This window comes from Acomys minous (assembly GCF_964271855.1).
Source record: "Acomys minous genome assembly, chromosome: 10".
In the NCBI taxonomy this organism is placed as follows: domain Eukaryota; kingdom Metazoa; phylum Chordata; class Mammalia; order Rodentia; family Muridae; genus Acomys; species Acomys minous.
In genome coordinates, this window is record NC_140491.1 from 106,163,306 (window position 1) to 106,177,438 (window position 14,133).

The window sequence follows — 14,133 nt, forward strand, 5'->3', positions numbered from 1 at the left end:
AGGGAGACAGCACGGAGCCAGAGTGGGATCTGCTGCTATTGCTTGCTGAACAAAAAGAGACTGACCACCAGTCACCGCCATAGTTTAAAAGATGGTTTCTGCTGGGCAGTGGTGGCACATAGCTTTAATCCTAGCACTGGGGTGGCAGAGGCAGGCAGATGTCTGAGTTCAAGGCCAGCCTGGTCTACAGAGCAAGTTCCAGAACAGCCAGACTACACAGAGAAACTCTGGAGAGAGGGTGGGGGGGAGAGGAGAGGAGAGGAGAGGAGGGTTTCTTGTTCATGAGCATCCTTGGCCTCGTATTTGGTGCACTGAAAAGCAAACTGTTCGGTAACTGATAAGGTACAGATGGGATCATTGCGTAGTTCTGGCTTTATGATAGGGCTGGAAGCCTTCTCTTCTTAGCTTCTGAGAAAGCACATGGCAGGTTAGAAGGGACACATATCTGCTTTGATGGACAACTGGCCAAGTTAACATTGTATTATAGTTGTTGTCAAAACCTTCTCAGGAGATCAACATGACTTTATGAAGAGCTGAGTAGAGTCTGACTCAAGGCTGAGGCAGTGAAGAGGATAGGCAGTTGCAACATGGAGACGGAGAAGCAAGCCTTTTCTCCCACTGTAGCCACCTGTCAGATAATTTTCAGCTCTAATAAAGAGTCAGTGCTTGCCGGGCGTGGTGACTCATGCCTTTAATCCCAGCACTTGGGAGGCAGAGGCAGGTGAGTTCGAGGCCAGTCTGGTCTACAAGGTGAGTCCAGGACAGCCACGGCTACACAGAGAAACCCTGTCTTGAAAAACCAAAGGTGGGGGGGGGGGAGGGAGGGAGGGAGAGAAGGAGAGGGAGAGGGAGAGGGAGAGAGAAGGAGTTAGTGCTTACAGCAAAAGTAGCAAAGGAGTATAAGGCTTGTGCAAAATAGCCTAGGCAGTTGCCATGATAACACATGTCATAGGCCTGTCCACAGGGTGGGAAACTAGCCACATGGTTTAGCTATAAGATCTCCAGAATTGGTTATCTCAAGCCGGGCATGGTGGCACAAGCCTTGTGGATCTCTGTGAGTTCGAGTCCAGGACAGCCAAGACAACACAGAGAAACCCTGTCTCGAAACAAAGCAAAGCAAACCAAACAAACAAACAAAAGAATTGGTTATCTCCAAATCCTCTAGGAATGTGTGACTCTAAAGGGTTCATGGAGGCTTCTCTTTGGTAACAGTCCCCTCTTGTCTTTGGCATTTGTGCAGTCATCTGGGACCCTGTTACTTTTAGCTTGATTTAGTCATAAGGCGTATCTACTCTGTAAACATTTTGGCCTTGTGTCTCATTAGGTGTTTTATAACAAAGCTGTTGAAAACACACATAACCAAACCAAACAAAACACACATCACACTTTTTGGGTTTTTTTGGCTTTTTTTGTTTGTTTTTTGTTTTTTTTTTGTTTTTTTGTTTTTTTTTGTTTTTGTTTTGGTTTTTCCAGGCAGGGTTTCTCTGTGTAGCCTTGGCTTTCTGGACTCACTTTGTAGACCAGGCTGACCTTGAACTCACAGCGATCCACCTGCCTCTGCTTCCCGAGTGCTGGGATTAAAGGCGTGCGCCACCACTGCCCGGCCACACATCACACTTTTAACTGGCAACAGGCAGGGATGTGGAGGCAGGAGAATCAGAAGCACAAGGTGCTATTCAGCCAAGTAGCCAATATATGAGACCTTTTCTCGAAAAACTTAATAAAAAGAAAGAAAGAAGGGGCTGGACAACTGGCTCAGCAGTGAAAAGCATGCGCTGTGTGCAGCTCCTTTAATACCAGCTCCAGTCGGGCGGGGAGCTGGCACCGTGGGCCGCCTAGTCCACTAGGACTAATGTTCTCTCTCTCTCTCTCTCTCTCTCTCTCTCTCACACACACACACACACACACACACACAGACACAGACACACACACAGACACAAGATTTAAACAGTAAAAGTATAATCTTAAACCAGGCATGGTGGCGCAAGCCTTTAATCCCAGCACTAGGTAGGCAGAGACAGGCGGATCGCTGTGAGTACGTGGCTAGCCTGGTCTACAGAGCAGGGCAAGTTCCATTAGAGCCAGGGCTACACAGAGAAACCCTGTCTTGAGAAAAAAGAAAGAGAGAAAGAAAGAAAGAAAGAAAGAAAGAAAGAAAGAAAGAAAGAAAGGTGGTTCATTAGAATGACAGATTTTAAGATAGGCCAATGGCACTTGGCTGTCATCCCAGCTCTCAGGGAGGTAGAGGAAGAAGAATCAGGGCACAGTGAATTTGAAGCCTGCCTGGCCTGCATGAGACTCTGTCTGAAAACCAAAACAAGAAAATGACAAATCTCCGGAGGAATACTGTCACTCACTCCCTGGCACCCTGTAGAATTAATAATTTTTTAAAATTACAATTTTAAACAAAGTGTTGGTCACAATTTTCACTCTTTAGTTTTTAGTTTAGTTTTTTGTTTGTTTTTTGAGACAGGATTTCTCTGTGTAGCCTTGGCTATCCTGAAGTCCCTTTATAGATCAGGCTGGCCTTGAACTCACAGAGATCCACCTGCCTCTGCCTCACTGAGTGCAGGCATTTATTTTATGTGTGTTAAGTCCTCTACCTGCATGTACCCCTGCAGGCCAGAAGAGGGCATCAGATCATTATTACAGATGGCTGTGGGCCACCATGTAGTTGCTGGCAATGAACTCAGGACCTCTGAAAGAGCATGCAGCGCTCTTGACTGCTGAGCCATCTCTCCAGCCCCATGTCAATATTTTTTTTAATGATGACGTTGAGACAAGTAACTAATATAGGCCTTTTCTTACATTAGGATGGAGGCAGAGGTGGGAAAACCTCTGAGTTCAAGACCAGCCCACTCTATATAGCAAATTTCAGGCCAGCTAGGAATCTGTATCTCAGACAAGCAAACAAATGGGAAAGTAGTAAGTCATGTGCCTACACATGTAAGGCCAGAAAAAAAAAGCCAGCTAAACAAACAACAAACAGAACATTCAAATGTCAGTAATTTATAATGCCTATAAGCTTTTCCTTTTACAGTATTTGTATACTTTTTCTTTTCTCACAGTAGTTTGCAGTATGAGCTGGTCTGTTTCTTCTTTCCCATTTAGGAGTCATCTATGTGAAAAGAGGTTCCTGGATAATTGTTCCCAAACCGATACTTGTAACTTCTACCCTCAAGTCCTCATGGCTTCTTTTTTTTTTTTTTTCTCGCCTTTTTCTTTTCTTTTTTTCTTCTTTCTTTTCTTTTTTATGGTTTTTCAAAACATGGTTTCTCTGTTTAGCTCTGGCTGTCCTGAAATTACTTTGCAGACCAGGCTGGTGAGCAAACTCACAGAGATTCGCCTGCTTCTGCCTCCCTGAGAACTGGGATTACAGGTGTGCGCCACCACGCCCAAACACTGAGCCATCTCCTCAGCCCATCCTTTTTTGTAAGGTGTGTGTGTGTGTGTGTGTGTGTGTGTGTGTGTGTGTGTTTGTGTGTGCAGGTACATGTATGTATGGGCGCTCATGTACAGATGTGCATGAACGCGAAGAACAAAATGCTATGCCCAGCATGCCTTGGTCCTAGAAACGAGACTAGAGATATCAAGAGAGTAAAGAAAGGACAGACAGCTACACACAAAAGCTGGCACCAGGTGGGCTGTGGGTCCTCTGATAGAGGGGCACTGACTTCTACTGTACACATCCGGGAACCTCGGTGTTTGTTATGTAGGGAGCACTGTGAGGAGGGGTTAGCTAGTCTCGTAGAAGGCGTAGAAGGCTTTACCAATTATCTGTGATCCAAGGCCCTGGTCCTTGACATAGCCATGTCAATGTCACCAGCACACATTTCACTCAGGATTTCATTTGGGCTTTACACATTCGCTCAAGGCTTGCTAGGTTCCCCTTATTAAAAGACAACTTTGGAGTTGATGTGACGTGATGTAGTCAAGCTGTGACGACCTCAGGCAAGCCCAACTCAATCAAGCCACTTGAGGTGATGTTAGTAACCATTTTGATGAGCTAAATGGTTGACTAGAAAATTTAAGAGCAAAAGCAGGTATTTTCTAAATTTTAGTTTTATTAGTTGAACATGTAAGCATGTATTCTAACTTTCGGGGGTCTTCCGTCTTGGGCTCCTGAGTTCTTTAACATGACATACATATACATACATACATACGTATTGAAAACATACATGGAGTTTATAGTGGGTTAGTGGCAGAGCGTTTTGTCCAGCATAAGTCGGAATCTGAGTTGGATACACAGCTCCATAATATAAATAAAAGTCACAGAGGGAAAAAAAATTTTTTTAATGGATTATGGCGAAGTGGAAACAAGTAAAAAGTTTAAAGTTTCGGTAAGAAGCCCCCACATAAAAACTTGCGTTCGGGCCAAAAGGAAGGATTTTTACCCTCTGGGAGGGTGGGAGGAAAAGAAAGTCTCTAGCCGCCAGCAACCGTGAAGACCAGCGGGACAGTAAACTGCACTAGCGGTGGCTAGGCAACCACCCGCGCCTTCTCACAGTATTAGCCCCGCCTCCTGGAGCACTTCCGCCGCCGCGCCCCTGAAACGTCCTCATTGGCTCGTGTCTCGCCGTAGATGGGCGGGGAAATGCGTCACAGTTGAGGTCATTTCCGGCCCGGGAGCGCGCGGGTTGATTTGTCCTTCCTCAGCCGCAGGCGCTCGGACCTCGGAAATGGCGGGTAAGTTCCCGGGAAAAGTTTAGCAAGGGGAGGAGGCAGGTTGTTCTGGGGAAGAACGTTGAGGCGGTGATGACAGTGGCCTCCTGGAACCTTCGAGCTCTAGCCGAGGTTCCAGAAGGCCTCTCCCTTCCCGCGAGGCACGGAGGGTCGGCCGCTGGCTCTTGGTGGGCCGCGCTCCGCGCCGCCGCCCCCAGTGCTCGCGCTCTGCGCCCCCCGTTGGCCGGCGAGCCCCGGGCCGAATGCGCGGTTTCGTCTGGTGAAGGGCGGCCAGCCTCGGGGCCTGTTTGTTCTCGCTTCTCCTTTGCCCGCTGCTGCCCTAATGTAGTTCATCGGGTCCGGTTCCCGCCAGCTGATGTCCAGGGCTCTGCCCACCTTCCCCGCAGCCAGGTTCTGAGCGAGCGCGGTGCTGCCTTGGTTCAGGGCACACTCCAGGTTCCTTAACCCTTCAGGATTTCTGAAATCATTTTTAAGATTTCTGTTGAGAAAGACCATTCTACACTGCCAAACTTTTCTTTTAGAGTGAGACTTCTGTACTGCATGTGGTAGAATTCTCTTTTTCTGCTTTATTCATTCGTTTGAGATAACTAGCCTTGAACATTTAAGAACGTTTAAATTGCTGTTACTCTGGGCTTGTTTTGAGAATGTTTTGATGTGTTTTCTTTTTTTAAAGTTACTTATCTTTTGAAATCTGGGCAGTTTTCTGTCATTTTCTCCCTAGTGCCTTCACATTAGTATCATTACATGGTAAACACTCCACTTTCATAGACATGCTGGATTAACAAGCTATGTATTTGAAGTTTGCACATATTTAAGAAATGGTTTTTCTATTAGATGGGAGCTATCAAGTAGGAAGTGGAGTACCCTGGTATCATAAAAGGAATGAGAATTATATTAAAGTTCACACCGGAGCCCCACCCCTTCGAGTCTGCTGCCCTTCAATTAAGCATGTTCCTTAGCCGGAGTTAATGAGTGAGAACTGGGGTTGATGCAGTACGTATTTAAAAGTAATTTCTATAACATAGAAATCTTTGAACTAGGTTCTGTAATCTCATATGCAGGGCAGGCTGCCCTCCACCTTAGATACTGTCTTCTCAGCCTCCTGAATGATGGAATTACAGGCCTGTCTCAAGTGGTTTTATTTTTGAGACAAATTTCTCTGTGTAGCCTTGGCTGTCCTGGACTTTGTAGACCACCCTGGCCTGGAACTCACAGTGATTGCCTGCCTTTGCCTCCAGAGTGCTAGGATTAAAGGCGTGCATGGCCCTTAGCTTACTTCTGATAAAAATCCTACTTATAGGTATTTAAATTACAACCAACCTATTAAAACCTCTTCCAGGATTTGGTGCAATGGAAAAATTTCTGGTCGAGTATAAGAGTGCGGTGGAGAAGAAGCTAGCTGAGTACAAATGTAACACCAACACAGCAATCGAGCTGAAATTAGGTATGTATGTCATTTCAGAATGATTTCGTGTGTACACCTGAGTGTGTATATAAGGTAGCCTTTTAAATTTTGAAATAAAATTTTATGTTAAGAATGATGATGTTATTGGAAAAGGTAGGAATGATTTTGCTTCAGTCTGCCTACTTGTGATATCATTGCCTACCTGCCACGGCGTGTGGCCTTGCCCAGGGCTATATAAAAGGACAGTCTTACCTCAGCCCTCCTTCTTCCTCTGTCTCTGTGTCTGTGTCTTTGTCTGTCTGTCTGTCTCTCTCTCTCTTCTCTCCCCATGCTCATTTAATAAACCTCATATATTCTTGGTATTTCTGCATTTGTTGAATATTGAGATTTTATGCAGTCATGAGTTATGCTGTGGAATGGGTAGGTGAAAGATACTGTGGCACAAAGTCACAGGCATTTGTGATCTCGGCTTCTTTTTTGTTTTGTTTTGTTTTATTTTTCAAGACAGGGTTTCTCTGTGTTAGCCTTGCCTGTCTTGCACTCACTTTGTAGACCAGACTGGACTCGAACTCACTGCGATCCACCTGCCACTGCTTCCCAAGTGCTGGGTTTAAAGGAGTGTGCCACTACACCCGGCTGTGATTTCAGCTTCTTAAAAGTATTTACGTTTTGCTTTTGAAAATGACAGACAAGAGCTGGGCAAAAGTGGCACACCTTTATTCCCAGAACTTGGGAAACAGAGACAGGCAGATCTCTGTGAGTTTGAGACCAGCCTGCTATACATAGAAAATGATAGGCCGGGTGTGATGGCACACGCCTTTAATCCCAGCACTGGGGAGGCAGAGGCAGTGGAATCGTTGTGAGTTCGAGGCCAGCCTGGTCTACAAAGCAATTCCAGGACAGGCAAGACTATACAGAGAGACCCTGTCTTGAAAAACTGAAAAAGAAAAACTTTAAAAAAAAAGAAAAAATAAAAAAGGAAAATGATAGATAGTAGCAGGAGTTGGTTAGGATGTGAAAAAAAAAATCATGTATTGCTGGTGGGTATCTAAAATGATATGATAACTTTAAACTCTGGTAAAACACCAGTGGGTAAACAGATAAAGTATGTTATAGCTGTTCAGTGGAATACTATCTGACAATAAAAAGAAACGTAGTTCTGATACTTGTCACACACAATGTGGGGAAACCTCAAAAACATGCTAAATGAAAGAAGCCAGGCAAAGCCACCATAGTATATGATTCTGTTTTTTTGGAATGGTGAGAAAGCTGGGCGAGGTGGCACAAGCCTGTAATCCCAGCACTCAGGAGGCAGAAGCTGGCAGATTTCTGAGTTCAAGGCTACCCTGGTCTACAAAGCAAGTCCAGGACATACAAGTCTACACAGAGAAACCCTGTCTAAAAAAAAAGAAAAGAAAGAAAGAAAAGGAAAGAAAAGAAAAACATTTAGAAAAGACATCTGTAAAGAGCTATTACCCCAGGCCAAATGTAGGAACAGGGTAGGCTTGGATTTGTTTGTTTGTTTTGTTTTTAGTTTTGATTTTTCAATACAGAGTTTCTCTGTGTAGCCTTGACTGTCCTGGAACTTGCTCTGTAGACTAGGGTAGCCTTGAACTCACAGAGATCCACCTGCTTCTGCCTTCTAAGTGCTGGGATTAAAGGCATGTGCTACCACTTGAGATTTCTTTTTGTGCACAATATAATGAATGTTTTAAAATTAGTTTGTGGCAGCACTAAGTTTACTACATTGTGTGCTTAAGTAGAAAAGCATAAATACATGTTTGTGAATCCTGGTTACTTTGCTTTCCGTACCTTAGTTTCTTCTTACTAAAATGTAGTTACTAGTACTCAACTTGAATTATGAAGTTCAGTGCAAATATACTTGATGTAGAAAATGTCTAGTAATTACTAACTGCTATTATTGAAAGAAATATTCCTTAGCTTAAACTTTGACACAGCCTAGCATCACCTAAGAAGGACCCTCAATTTAAGGATTTGTCCTGTGGGCATGTCTATGGGGGATTGTCTTGATTGTTGTAAGAGGGCCCACTCTTGTGTCTGCAGGTGATTCTAGGCTATATGAGGAAGCTAGCTGAGGATGAGCTTGGGCTAGCTGTCAAGCAGCATCCTCCACAGTTTCTGCTGTACTTTCTTGGCTGAGTCCATGGTTAGAGATAATGTAGGCTTGTCTTTGAGTTTCTGTCCTCAATGATGGACCTGAAACCATAAGCCTAATAATAAATCCTTTCCTAAGTTGTTTTTGGTCAGTGTTTTATTACAGCACCAGAAATGAAACCAGAACCAATATAACAAATACAATGAAAGTGACAGAAAGTAATAGTTTACTGAGCCCTAACTACACAGAGACTTCTACTCTAAATCATATTCTTTGTGTATACGTTATTTTTCTAAAACTGACATTGTTTTGTATAGGCCACTTTCTTTTGAAAATATCCACGCGTGGCGTGTGCACATAAGTTTGTGGGTGTGCACATTTGTGCATACATATGCAGAAGTCAGTGGAAGACATCTGCTCCCTTCCTCCAGCACTCTCCACTGTATTTCCTCGACACAGGGTCTCTAGCTGAACTAGAAGCTGGCCTTTTCTGCTAGGATGGCATGGCAGTGAACTCTGGGGATCCACATATTTCTGCTACTCAGTGCTGAGGTTTACAGATATGCATAGCCATGCTCAGCAGTTTCATGTGGGTGTTGGAGATGGGAACTCAGGTCTTCATGTTTGCGGGTCAAGTGCTCTTACCTACTGAGCCATCTCCCTAGCCTTCTTAACAATATCTGGAAGTGCCTGCCTTGTAAGTTGCCTCAAAGAGATTGTCTCAAAAGCCTAATGACCAAGTTTGATCCATGGAATCCACAGTGGAAGGAGAGAGCTGACCCAGAAAGTTATCCTCTGACCTCCACACATACATACATGGTGTCATGTGCCTGTGTGCAGTCACACATATACAGGAACACACTATAATGCTATCTAGAGGATTATTCCCTTCTCTCACATATCATCTGTCTTTTTGTTTGTTCATTTGTTTTCATGGTTAACATAATTTGTTGTTGTTACTTTCTTTTTTGAGACTGGGTCTCTTGTAGCTGAGGATGGCCTTAAATACCTCCAAGTTCCACTTCCCAAGAGCTGCACTACCGTACCGGCTCTTTTCTTTTTTGAATCATGTTTATGTTATCTCTGCATTAACTGTTTCTGTACATGTGTTTTTAAAAAGCATATAGTATAAAATCTGCTACCTTTACTATTTTGTTAGTTTTTCTGAGATGGGATTGTGCTGTAAAACCCTGGCTTAATCTCAACTCTTAGGCTCAAGTGATCCATCTACCTCAGCCTCCTGGATAGTTGAGACTACAGGTGTGCATTAGTATACAGTAGCATTTGGTCATTATCATTTTTTTTATGGGTAGATCTACAGAACATTTTCATCTTGTTAGACTGAAACTGTGTTTGCTGCTTGGCCACACTGGCCCATAGGGTGTGGCACTACCAGGAGGTGTGGCTTTGTTGGAGGAAATGTGTTGCTATGTGGGTGAGATCAAGTTATGTCCAGTGTGGCAGTTTCCTTCTGCTGCCTGGGGCAAGACATAGAACCCAAGTCCATCTCCAGCACCATGTCTGTCTGCACACTGCCATGTTTCCCACCACGGTAATTGATAGTTACAAGCCTATGGGGACCAGACTTTAATTGGCCCCCCCACAGGCTCATAGGGAGTGGCACTGCTAGGAGGTGTGACCTTGTTGGAGGAATGTGTCACTGTGGGGTAGGCTTTGAGGTCTCCTGTGCTCAAGCTATGGAGAACAGTGCTTCCCACCATGATAACAATGGACTAAACCTCTGAAATTATAAGCCAGCCCCAATTGAATGTGCTTCTTTATAAGAGTTTGCTGTGGTCGACTCTACCTCCTCCCTCTCTCTCCCTTTTCCTCTCCCCTTCTGTCTCTGTCTCTTTCTGGGGTATCCCTTTCCCCCTTTCCTCCCCCCCCCCCACTCATTTAATAAACTCCTCTGAACATTAAAAAAAAAAGTTGCTGTGGTCATGGTGTCTCTTTATGGCAATAAAACCCAAACTAAGACAATGCCTATTAAATATCCATTTCTCCCAGACTCTAGCCACCATCATTTTATTTTCTGTTCCAAGAATTTGTCTGAGATGTCTTATAAATGAAATCATACAGTATTTGCTTTATGTGACTAGTTTATCAAGTTTCATTCACATTATAGTATATGATATAATTTCTTCTTTCAGAGATGAATTACTAGCATTCATGTGTGTGTGTGTGTGTGTGTGTGTGTGTGTGTGTGTGTGTGTGTTTGTCTGTCAGTCCTCCCATCCACATGCATGTGTGTCCATCTATCCATAAGATTTACTTATTTTATGGTATGAGTTTTGCCTATATGTGTGTGCCTTACATGTGTGCCTCGTGTCCTTGGAGGTCAGACAAGAGGGTTAGAGCTCCTGAAATAGATGGTTGAAAGCTACTATGTGGGTGCTGTGAATTGAATCTAGGTCCTCTGCAAGAGCAGCAAATACTTGTAGCTGCTTAGCATCTCTCCAGCCCCATGATAATTTTTAAAAAAGATTTATTTATTTATTTTGCCTGCATGTACTCCTGCCCCCCAGAAGAGGGCACCAGATCTCATTGTAGATAGTTGTGAGCCACCCTGTGTTTGCTGGGAATTGAACTCAGGACATTTGGAAGAATAGTCAGTGCTCTTAACTTCTGAGCCATCTCCAGCCCCCCATGATAATTTTTAAAAAGATTTATTTGTTAATTATTATGTATATAGTGCTCTGCCGCTTGTACCCTTGCAGGCCAGTAGAGGGCATCAGATCACATCATAGATGGTTGTGAGGCACCATGTGGTTGCTGGGAATTGAACTCAGGACCTCTGGAAGAGCAGTCAGTGTTCTTAACTGCTGAGCCATCTCTCCAGCCCCCATGATACTTTCTTAATAATTTGCATCTCTATTACTGACCTACATCCTCTAGTCTAGTCCTTAGATTAAGACTTGTGTCTTTTTTTTAAAACATTGACTTAAAATTTATTTTGTTTTTGAGATGGGTTTTATTTGGACTAGGCTGGTCTTAGACATGATATGTAGCTCAGGATGACCTTGAACTTTTGACTCTCCTTCCTCCATCTCTTGAGTGTTAGAATTATAAGCATGTGAATCCATGTCCAGTTTCTGTGGTACTAGGAATCAAACCTAGGGCCTTGTGCATCCTAGGCAAGCAGTATAAAGTATTTATCCTCTCTGATAATAAGGACATCTAGTCATCTCTGTCTTCTTTAACTCCTCATCTTGCTTTATATGATGTCTATTTTATCAGATACAAATTTTATTGTAAGATTTTTATTTTACCTTAATTTTGGTTTATTTGAGACAGGGTTTCTCTTGTGGTCCTGCCTGTCCTGGACTTGCTTTATAGACCCTACTAGCCTTGAACTCACAGAGATCCACCTGCCTCTGCCTCCTAAGTGCTATGATTAAAGGTGGGTGCCACCATGCCTGGCTGATAATTTTTAAAAGACTTTATTTTTATTTATGTGTATCTCTGTCATTGTCTGTGCAGATGGAGGCCAGAAAAGGGTTTGGGATTCCCTGGAGCTGGATGCATAAGGAGTTATGAGTAGCCTGATATGGGAGCCTAACTGCTTGAGAGCAGTAAACACTTTTTTTAAAAGATTCATTTATTATGTATACAGTGCTCTGCCTGCATGTACACCTGCAGGCCAGAAGAGGGCATCAGATCACATTATAGATGGTTGGGAAGCCATTATGTGGTTGCTGGGGATTGAACTCATGACCTCTGGCAGAGCAGTCAGTACTCTTAACCGGGGAGCCATCTCTCCAGCTCCCAAGAGCAGTAAACACTTTTAACCACTGTGCCATCTCATTTTAATTGGGACAAAATGAAAAAGCTGGGCAGTTGGGGGGAAACAACAGCATGTTCATATGTTGATGCAAGGTATATCAGATAAGGAAAAATTATTGGGGAGAAAAGGGGTATTTATAGATTTGATGTATTTGAGAATATGATAGGGGAAAGTACTCTATTGTTGATTAACCTTAGGTAGTGTCTTAGTTACTATTCTTATGCTGTGAAAAGACACCATGACCAAGGCATTTTGTAAGAGAGGGCATTTAATTGGGGACTTGATTATACTTTCATAGGGTGAGACCATCATGTTGGGAAGCATGGCAGCAGGCAGGCAAACATGGCACTGGAGCAGTAGCTGAGAGCTTACATTTGATCTACAAGCAAGAGGAGAGAGAAACAGGCAGAGAGAGAGAGACAGACAGACAGACACAGAGACTAGGCCTAGGCCTAGCATGACCTTTTAAAACCCCAAGGCCCACCCGTAGTGCCATAACCTACTCCAACAAGATCACACCTAACCCTTCTTAAATAGTCCCTGCACTGGGAACCAAACATTCAAATAAATGAGCCGATGGGAACGGTTCTCATTCAGACCACCACATTCCACTCCTGGCCCCCATAGGCTTGTAGCCATATCATAATACAAAATGCACTCCGTCCCCATAGTCCTATACAGCCTCAACTCTTAAAAAGAAGTCCCTAAGTTCAAAGTCTTCTGAGACTTAATTAATTATAGCCCCTATAAAATTAAAAATTAAAAAAGAAAGCCAATTCCACATTTCCAATGTACAGCATGACACAGAATATGCATCACAAAAGGTAGTATTGGTTACAGTGGAAATACTGGACCAAAGCAAAACTGAAGCCCAGTAGACAGGGCAAACTTCAGATTCTAACAACATGTCTGATGTCAAAGGGCTCTTCAGTTTCCCACTCCTTCCAGCTTTGTTGACTGCAACAAATTAAGTGCACTCTCTCATCAGATATCCCATAACTCCGTTATCTCCAACACAATCCAAGTTTCACTTTTGTAGCTTTACACAATGACCTCTCTTGGCCTCCATGAAGGGACACCCTTGCCATAAGCCTGACATCAGCAGCTTTCTTTGACCTCAGAGGAAGCCCCTTTCCATACTCCTGTATCCCTGAGGAAGCCAGGACATTTCCAAAAAATGCCTGCTTGGTCTGGAACCTGGCCCTCTCCCTGAATTACAATATTTTCATTTGTTGAATAACAAATTGGAAACTTAGATGAGAGGGGTCTTGGCTTGAGGGTACCACTCCCTTTATTCCATTTCTCCCTAAACTTCTCATCTGGTTGAGTACAGGGTTTGGCTCCAACATTAGATTTCCTGGTGTTCTTTTTCTCCTCAAATTGTACATCTTGGTTTTTTGTTTGTTTGTTTGTTTTTGTTTTTTTCTTTTTCATTGTAGATATGCGTGATCACTAATAACCATGTGACATAGCCAATACTAGGCTATCTTAATCTCTGTCAACACTATTAATCCAAAAACTGTTTGATTTAGCCTCCAGCAGATTCTTAGGTCAAGGGCCAAATGCAGCCACATTTCTTTGTCAAAATATTAAAAGAATGGTCTCTAACAAAGTGCTAATGTTGGTCTCCTGAAACCTCCTTAGTTCACATTGCTGTCAGCACTGCTATCTTCCACACTAATACTAGGATGGTCCATTTATCCCTGATTACAGCATTCAACAGCTTTCCTAGTTCAAAGGCCCAGTGTCCACATTCTTTGAACAAGCAGCATGGTCAGTCAGGCCCTTCATAACAATATTTTAGTCCCTGGTACCGACTTCTTAGTTTCGTTTCTATTGCTTTGAAGAAACACTATGACCAATGTTAGACTATTAAAAGGTAGCTGACCTTAGGTGGGACCATGTTTATTCACAGTGAGGAGACACTTTGTTACCCCTATGTATGGATGGCCAAGATGCCTGTAGAATAAGATGGAGTGTGACCCTTCATAAGGGTGGAAATTACTTCTGTAGTCTGCAAGGGAAGCTGGGAAATGTAGTCTTTCTGCAAGAAACTAACATTCGTAACTCTTGAGGATATTAAAAATGCAGGGCTGTTTTCTGCTGAGGAAGGTCTTTGTCAGGAGGGGATACATCTAGGGT

The 14,133-nt window shown here is 43.4% G+C and overlaps 1 protein-coding gene and 1 long non-coding RNA gene across 4 annotated transcripts in view; one reads left to right on the forward strand and one right to left on the reverse strand.

Moving 5' to 3' along the window:
- Window positions 1-4,570: 4,570 nt before the first annotated feature.
- HAT1 (histone acetyltransferase 1) overlaps window positions 4,571-14,133 on the forward strand; it is a 47,887-nt gene continuing 38,324 nt past the window's right edge. The window contains exons 1-2 of one of the 3 annotated variants that reach the window (XM_084799468.1): window positions 4,571-4,686; window positions 6,023-6,127. In XM_084799468.1, coding sequence (XP_084655594.1) covers window positions 4,680-4,686; window positions 6,023-6,127 — 112 coding nt within the window. In that variant the 5' untranslated portion in view covers window positions 4,571-4,679. Of the gene's footprint in view, window positions 4,687-4,845; window positions 5,119-6,022; window positions 6,128-14,133 lie in introns of those variants that run through there. The other 2 variants (XM_084799470.1, XM_084799469.1) reach the window with 2 other exon arrangements.
- The window catches only part of LOC311607601, a 311,851-nt gene continuing 309,540 nt past the window's right edge, over window positions 11,823-14,133 (reverse strand). Inside the window, exon 3 of the long non-coding RNA XR_014782652.1 lies at window positions 11,823-11,840. This is a non-coding gene — a long non-coding RNA (uncharacterized lncRNA). The remainder of the gene's footprint in view (window positions 11,841-14,133) is intronic.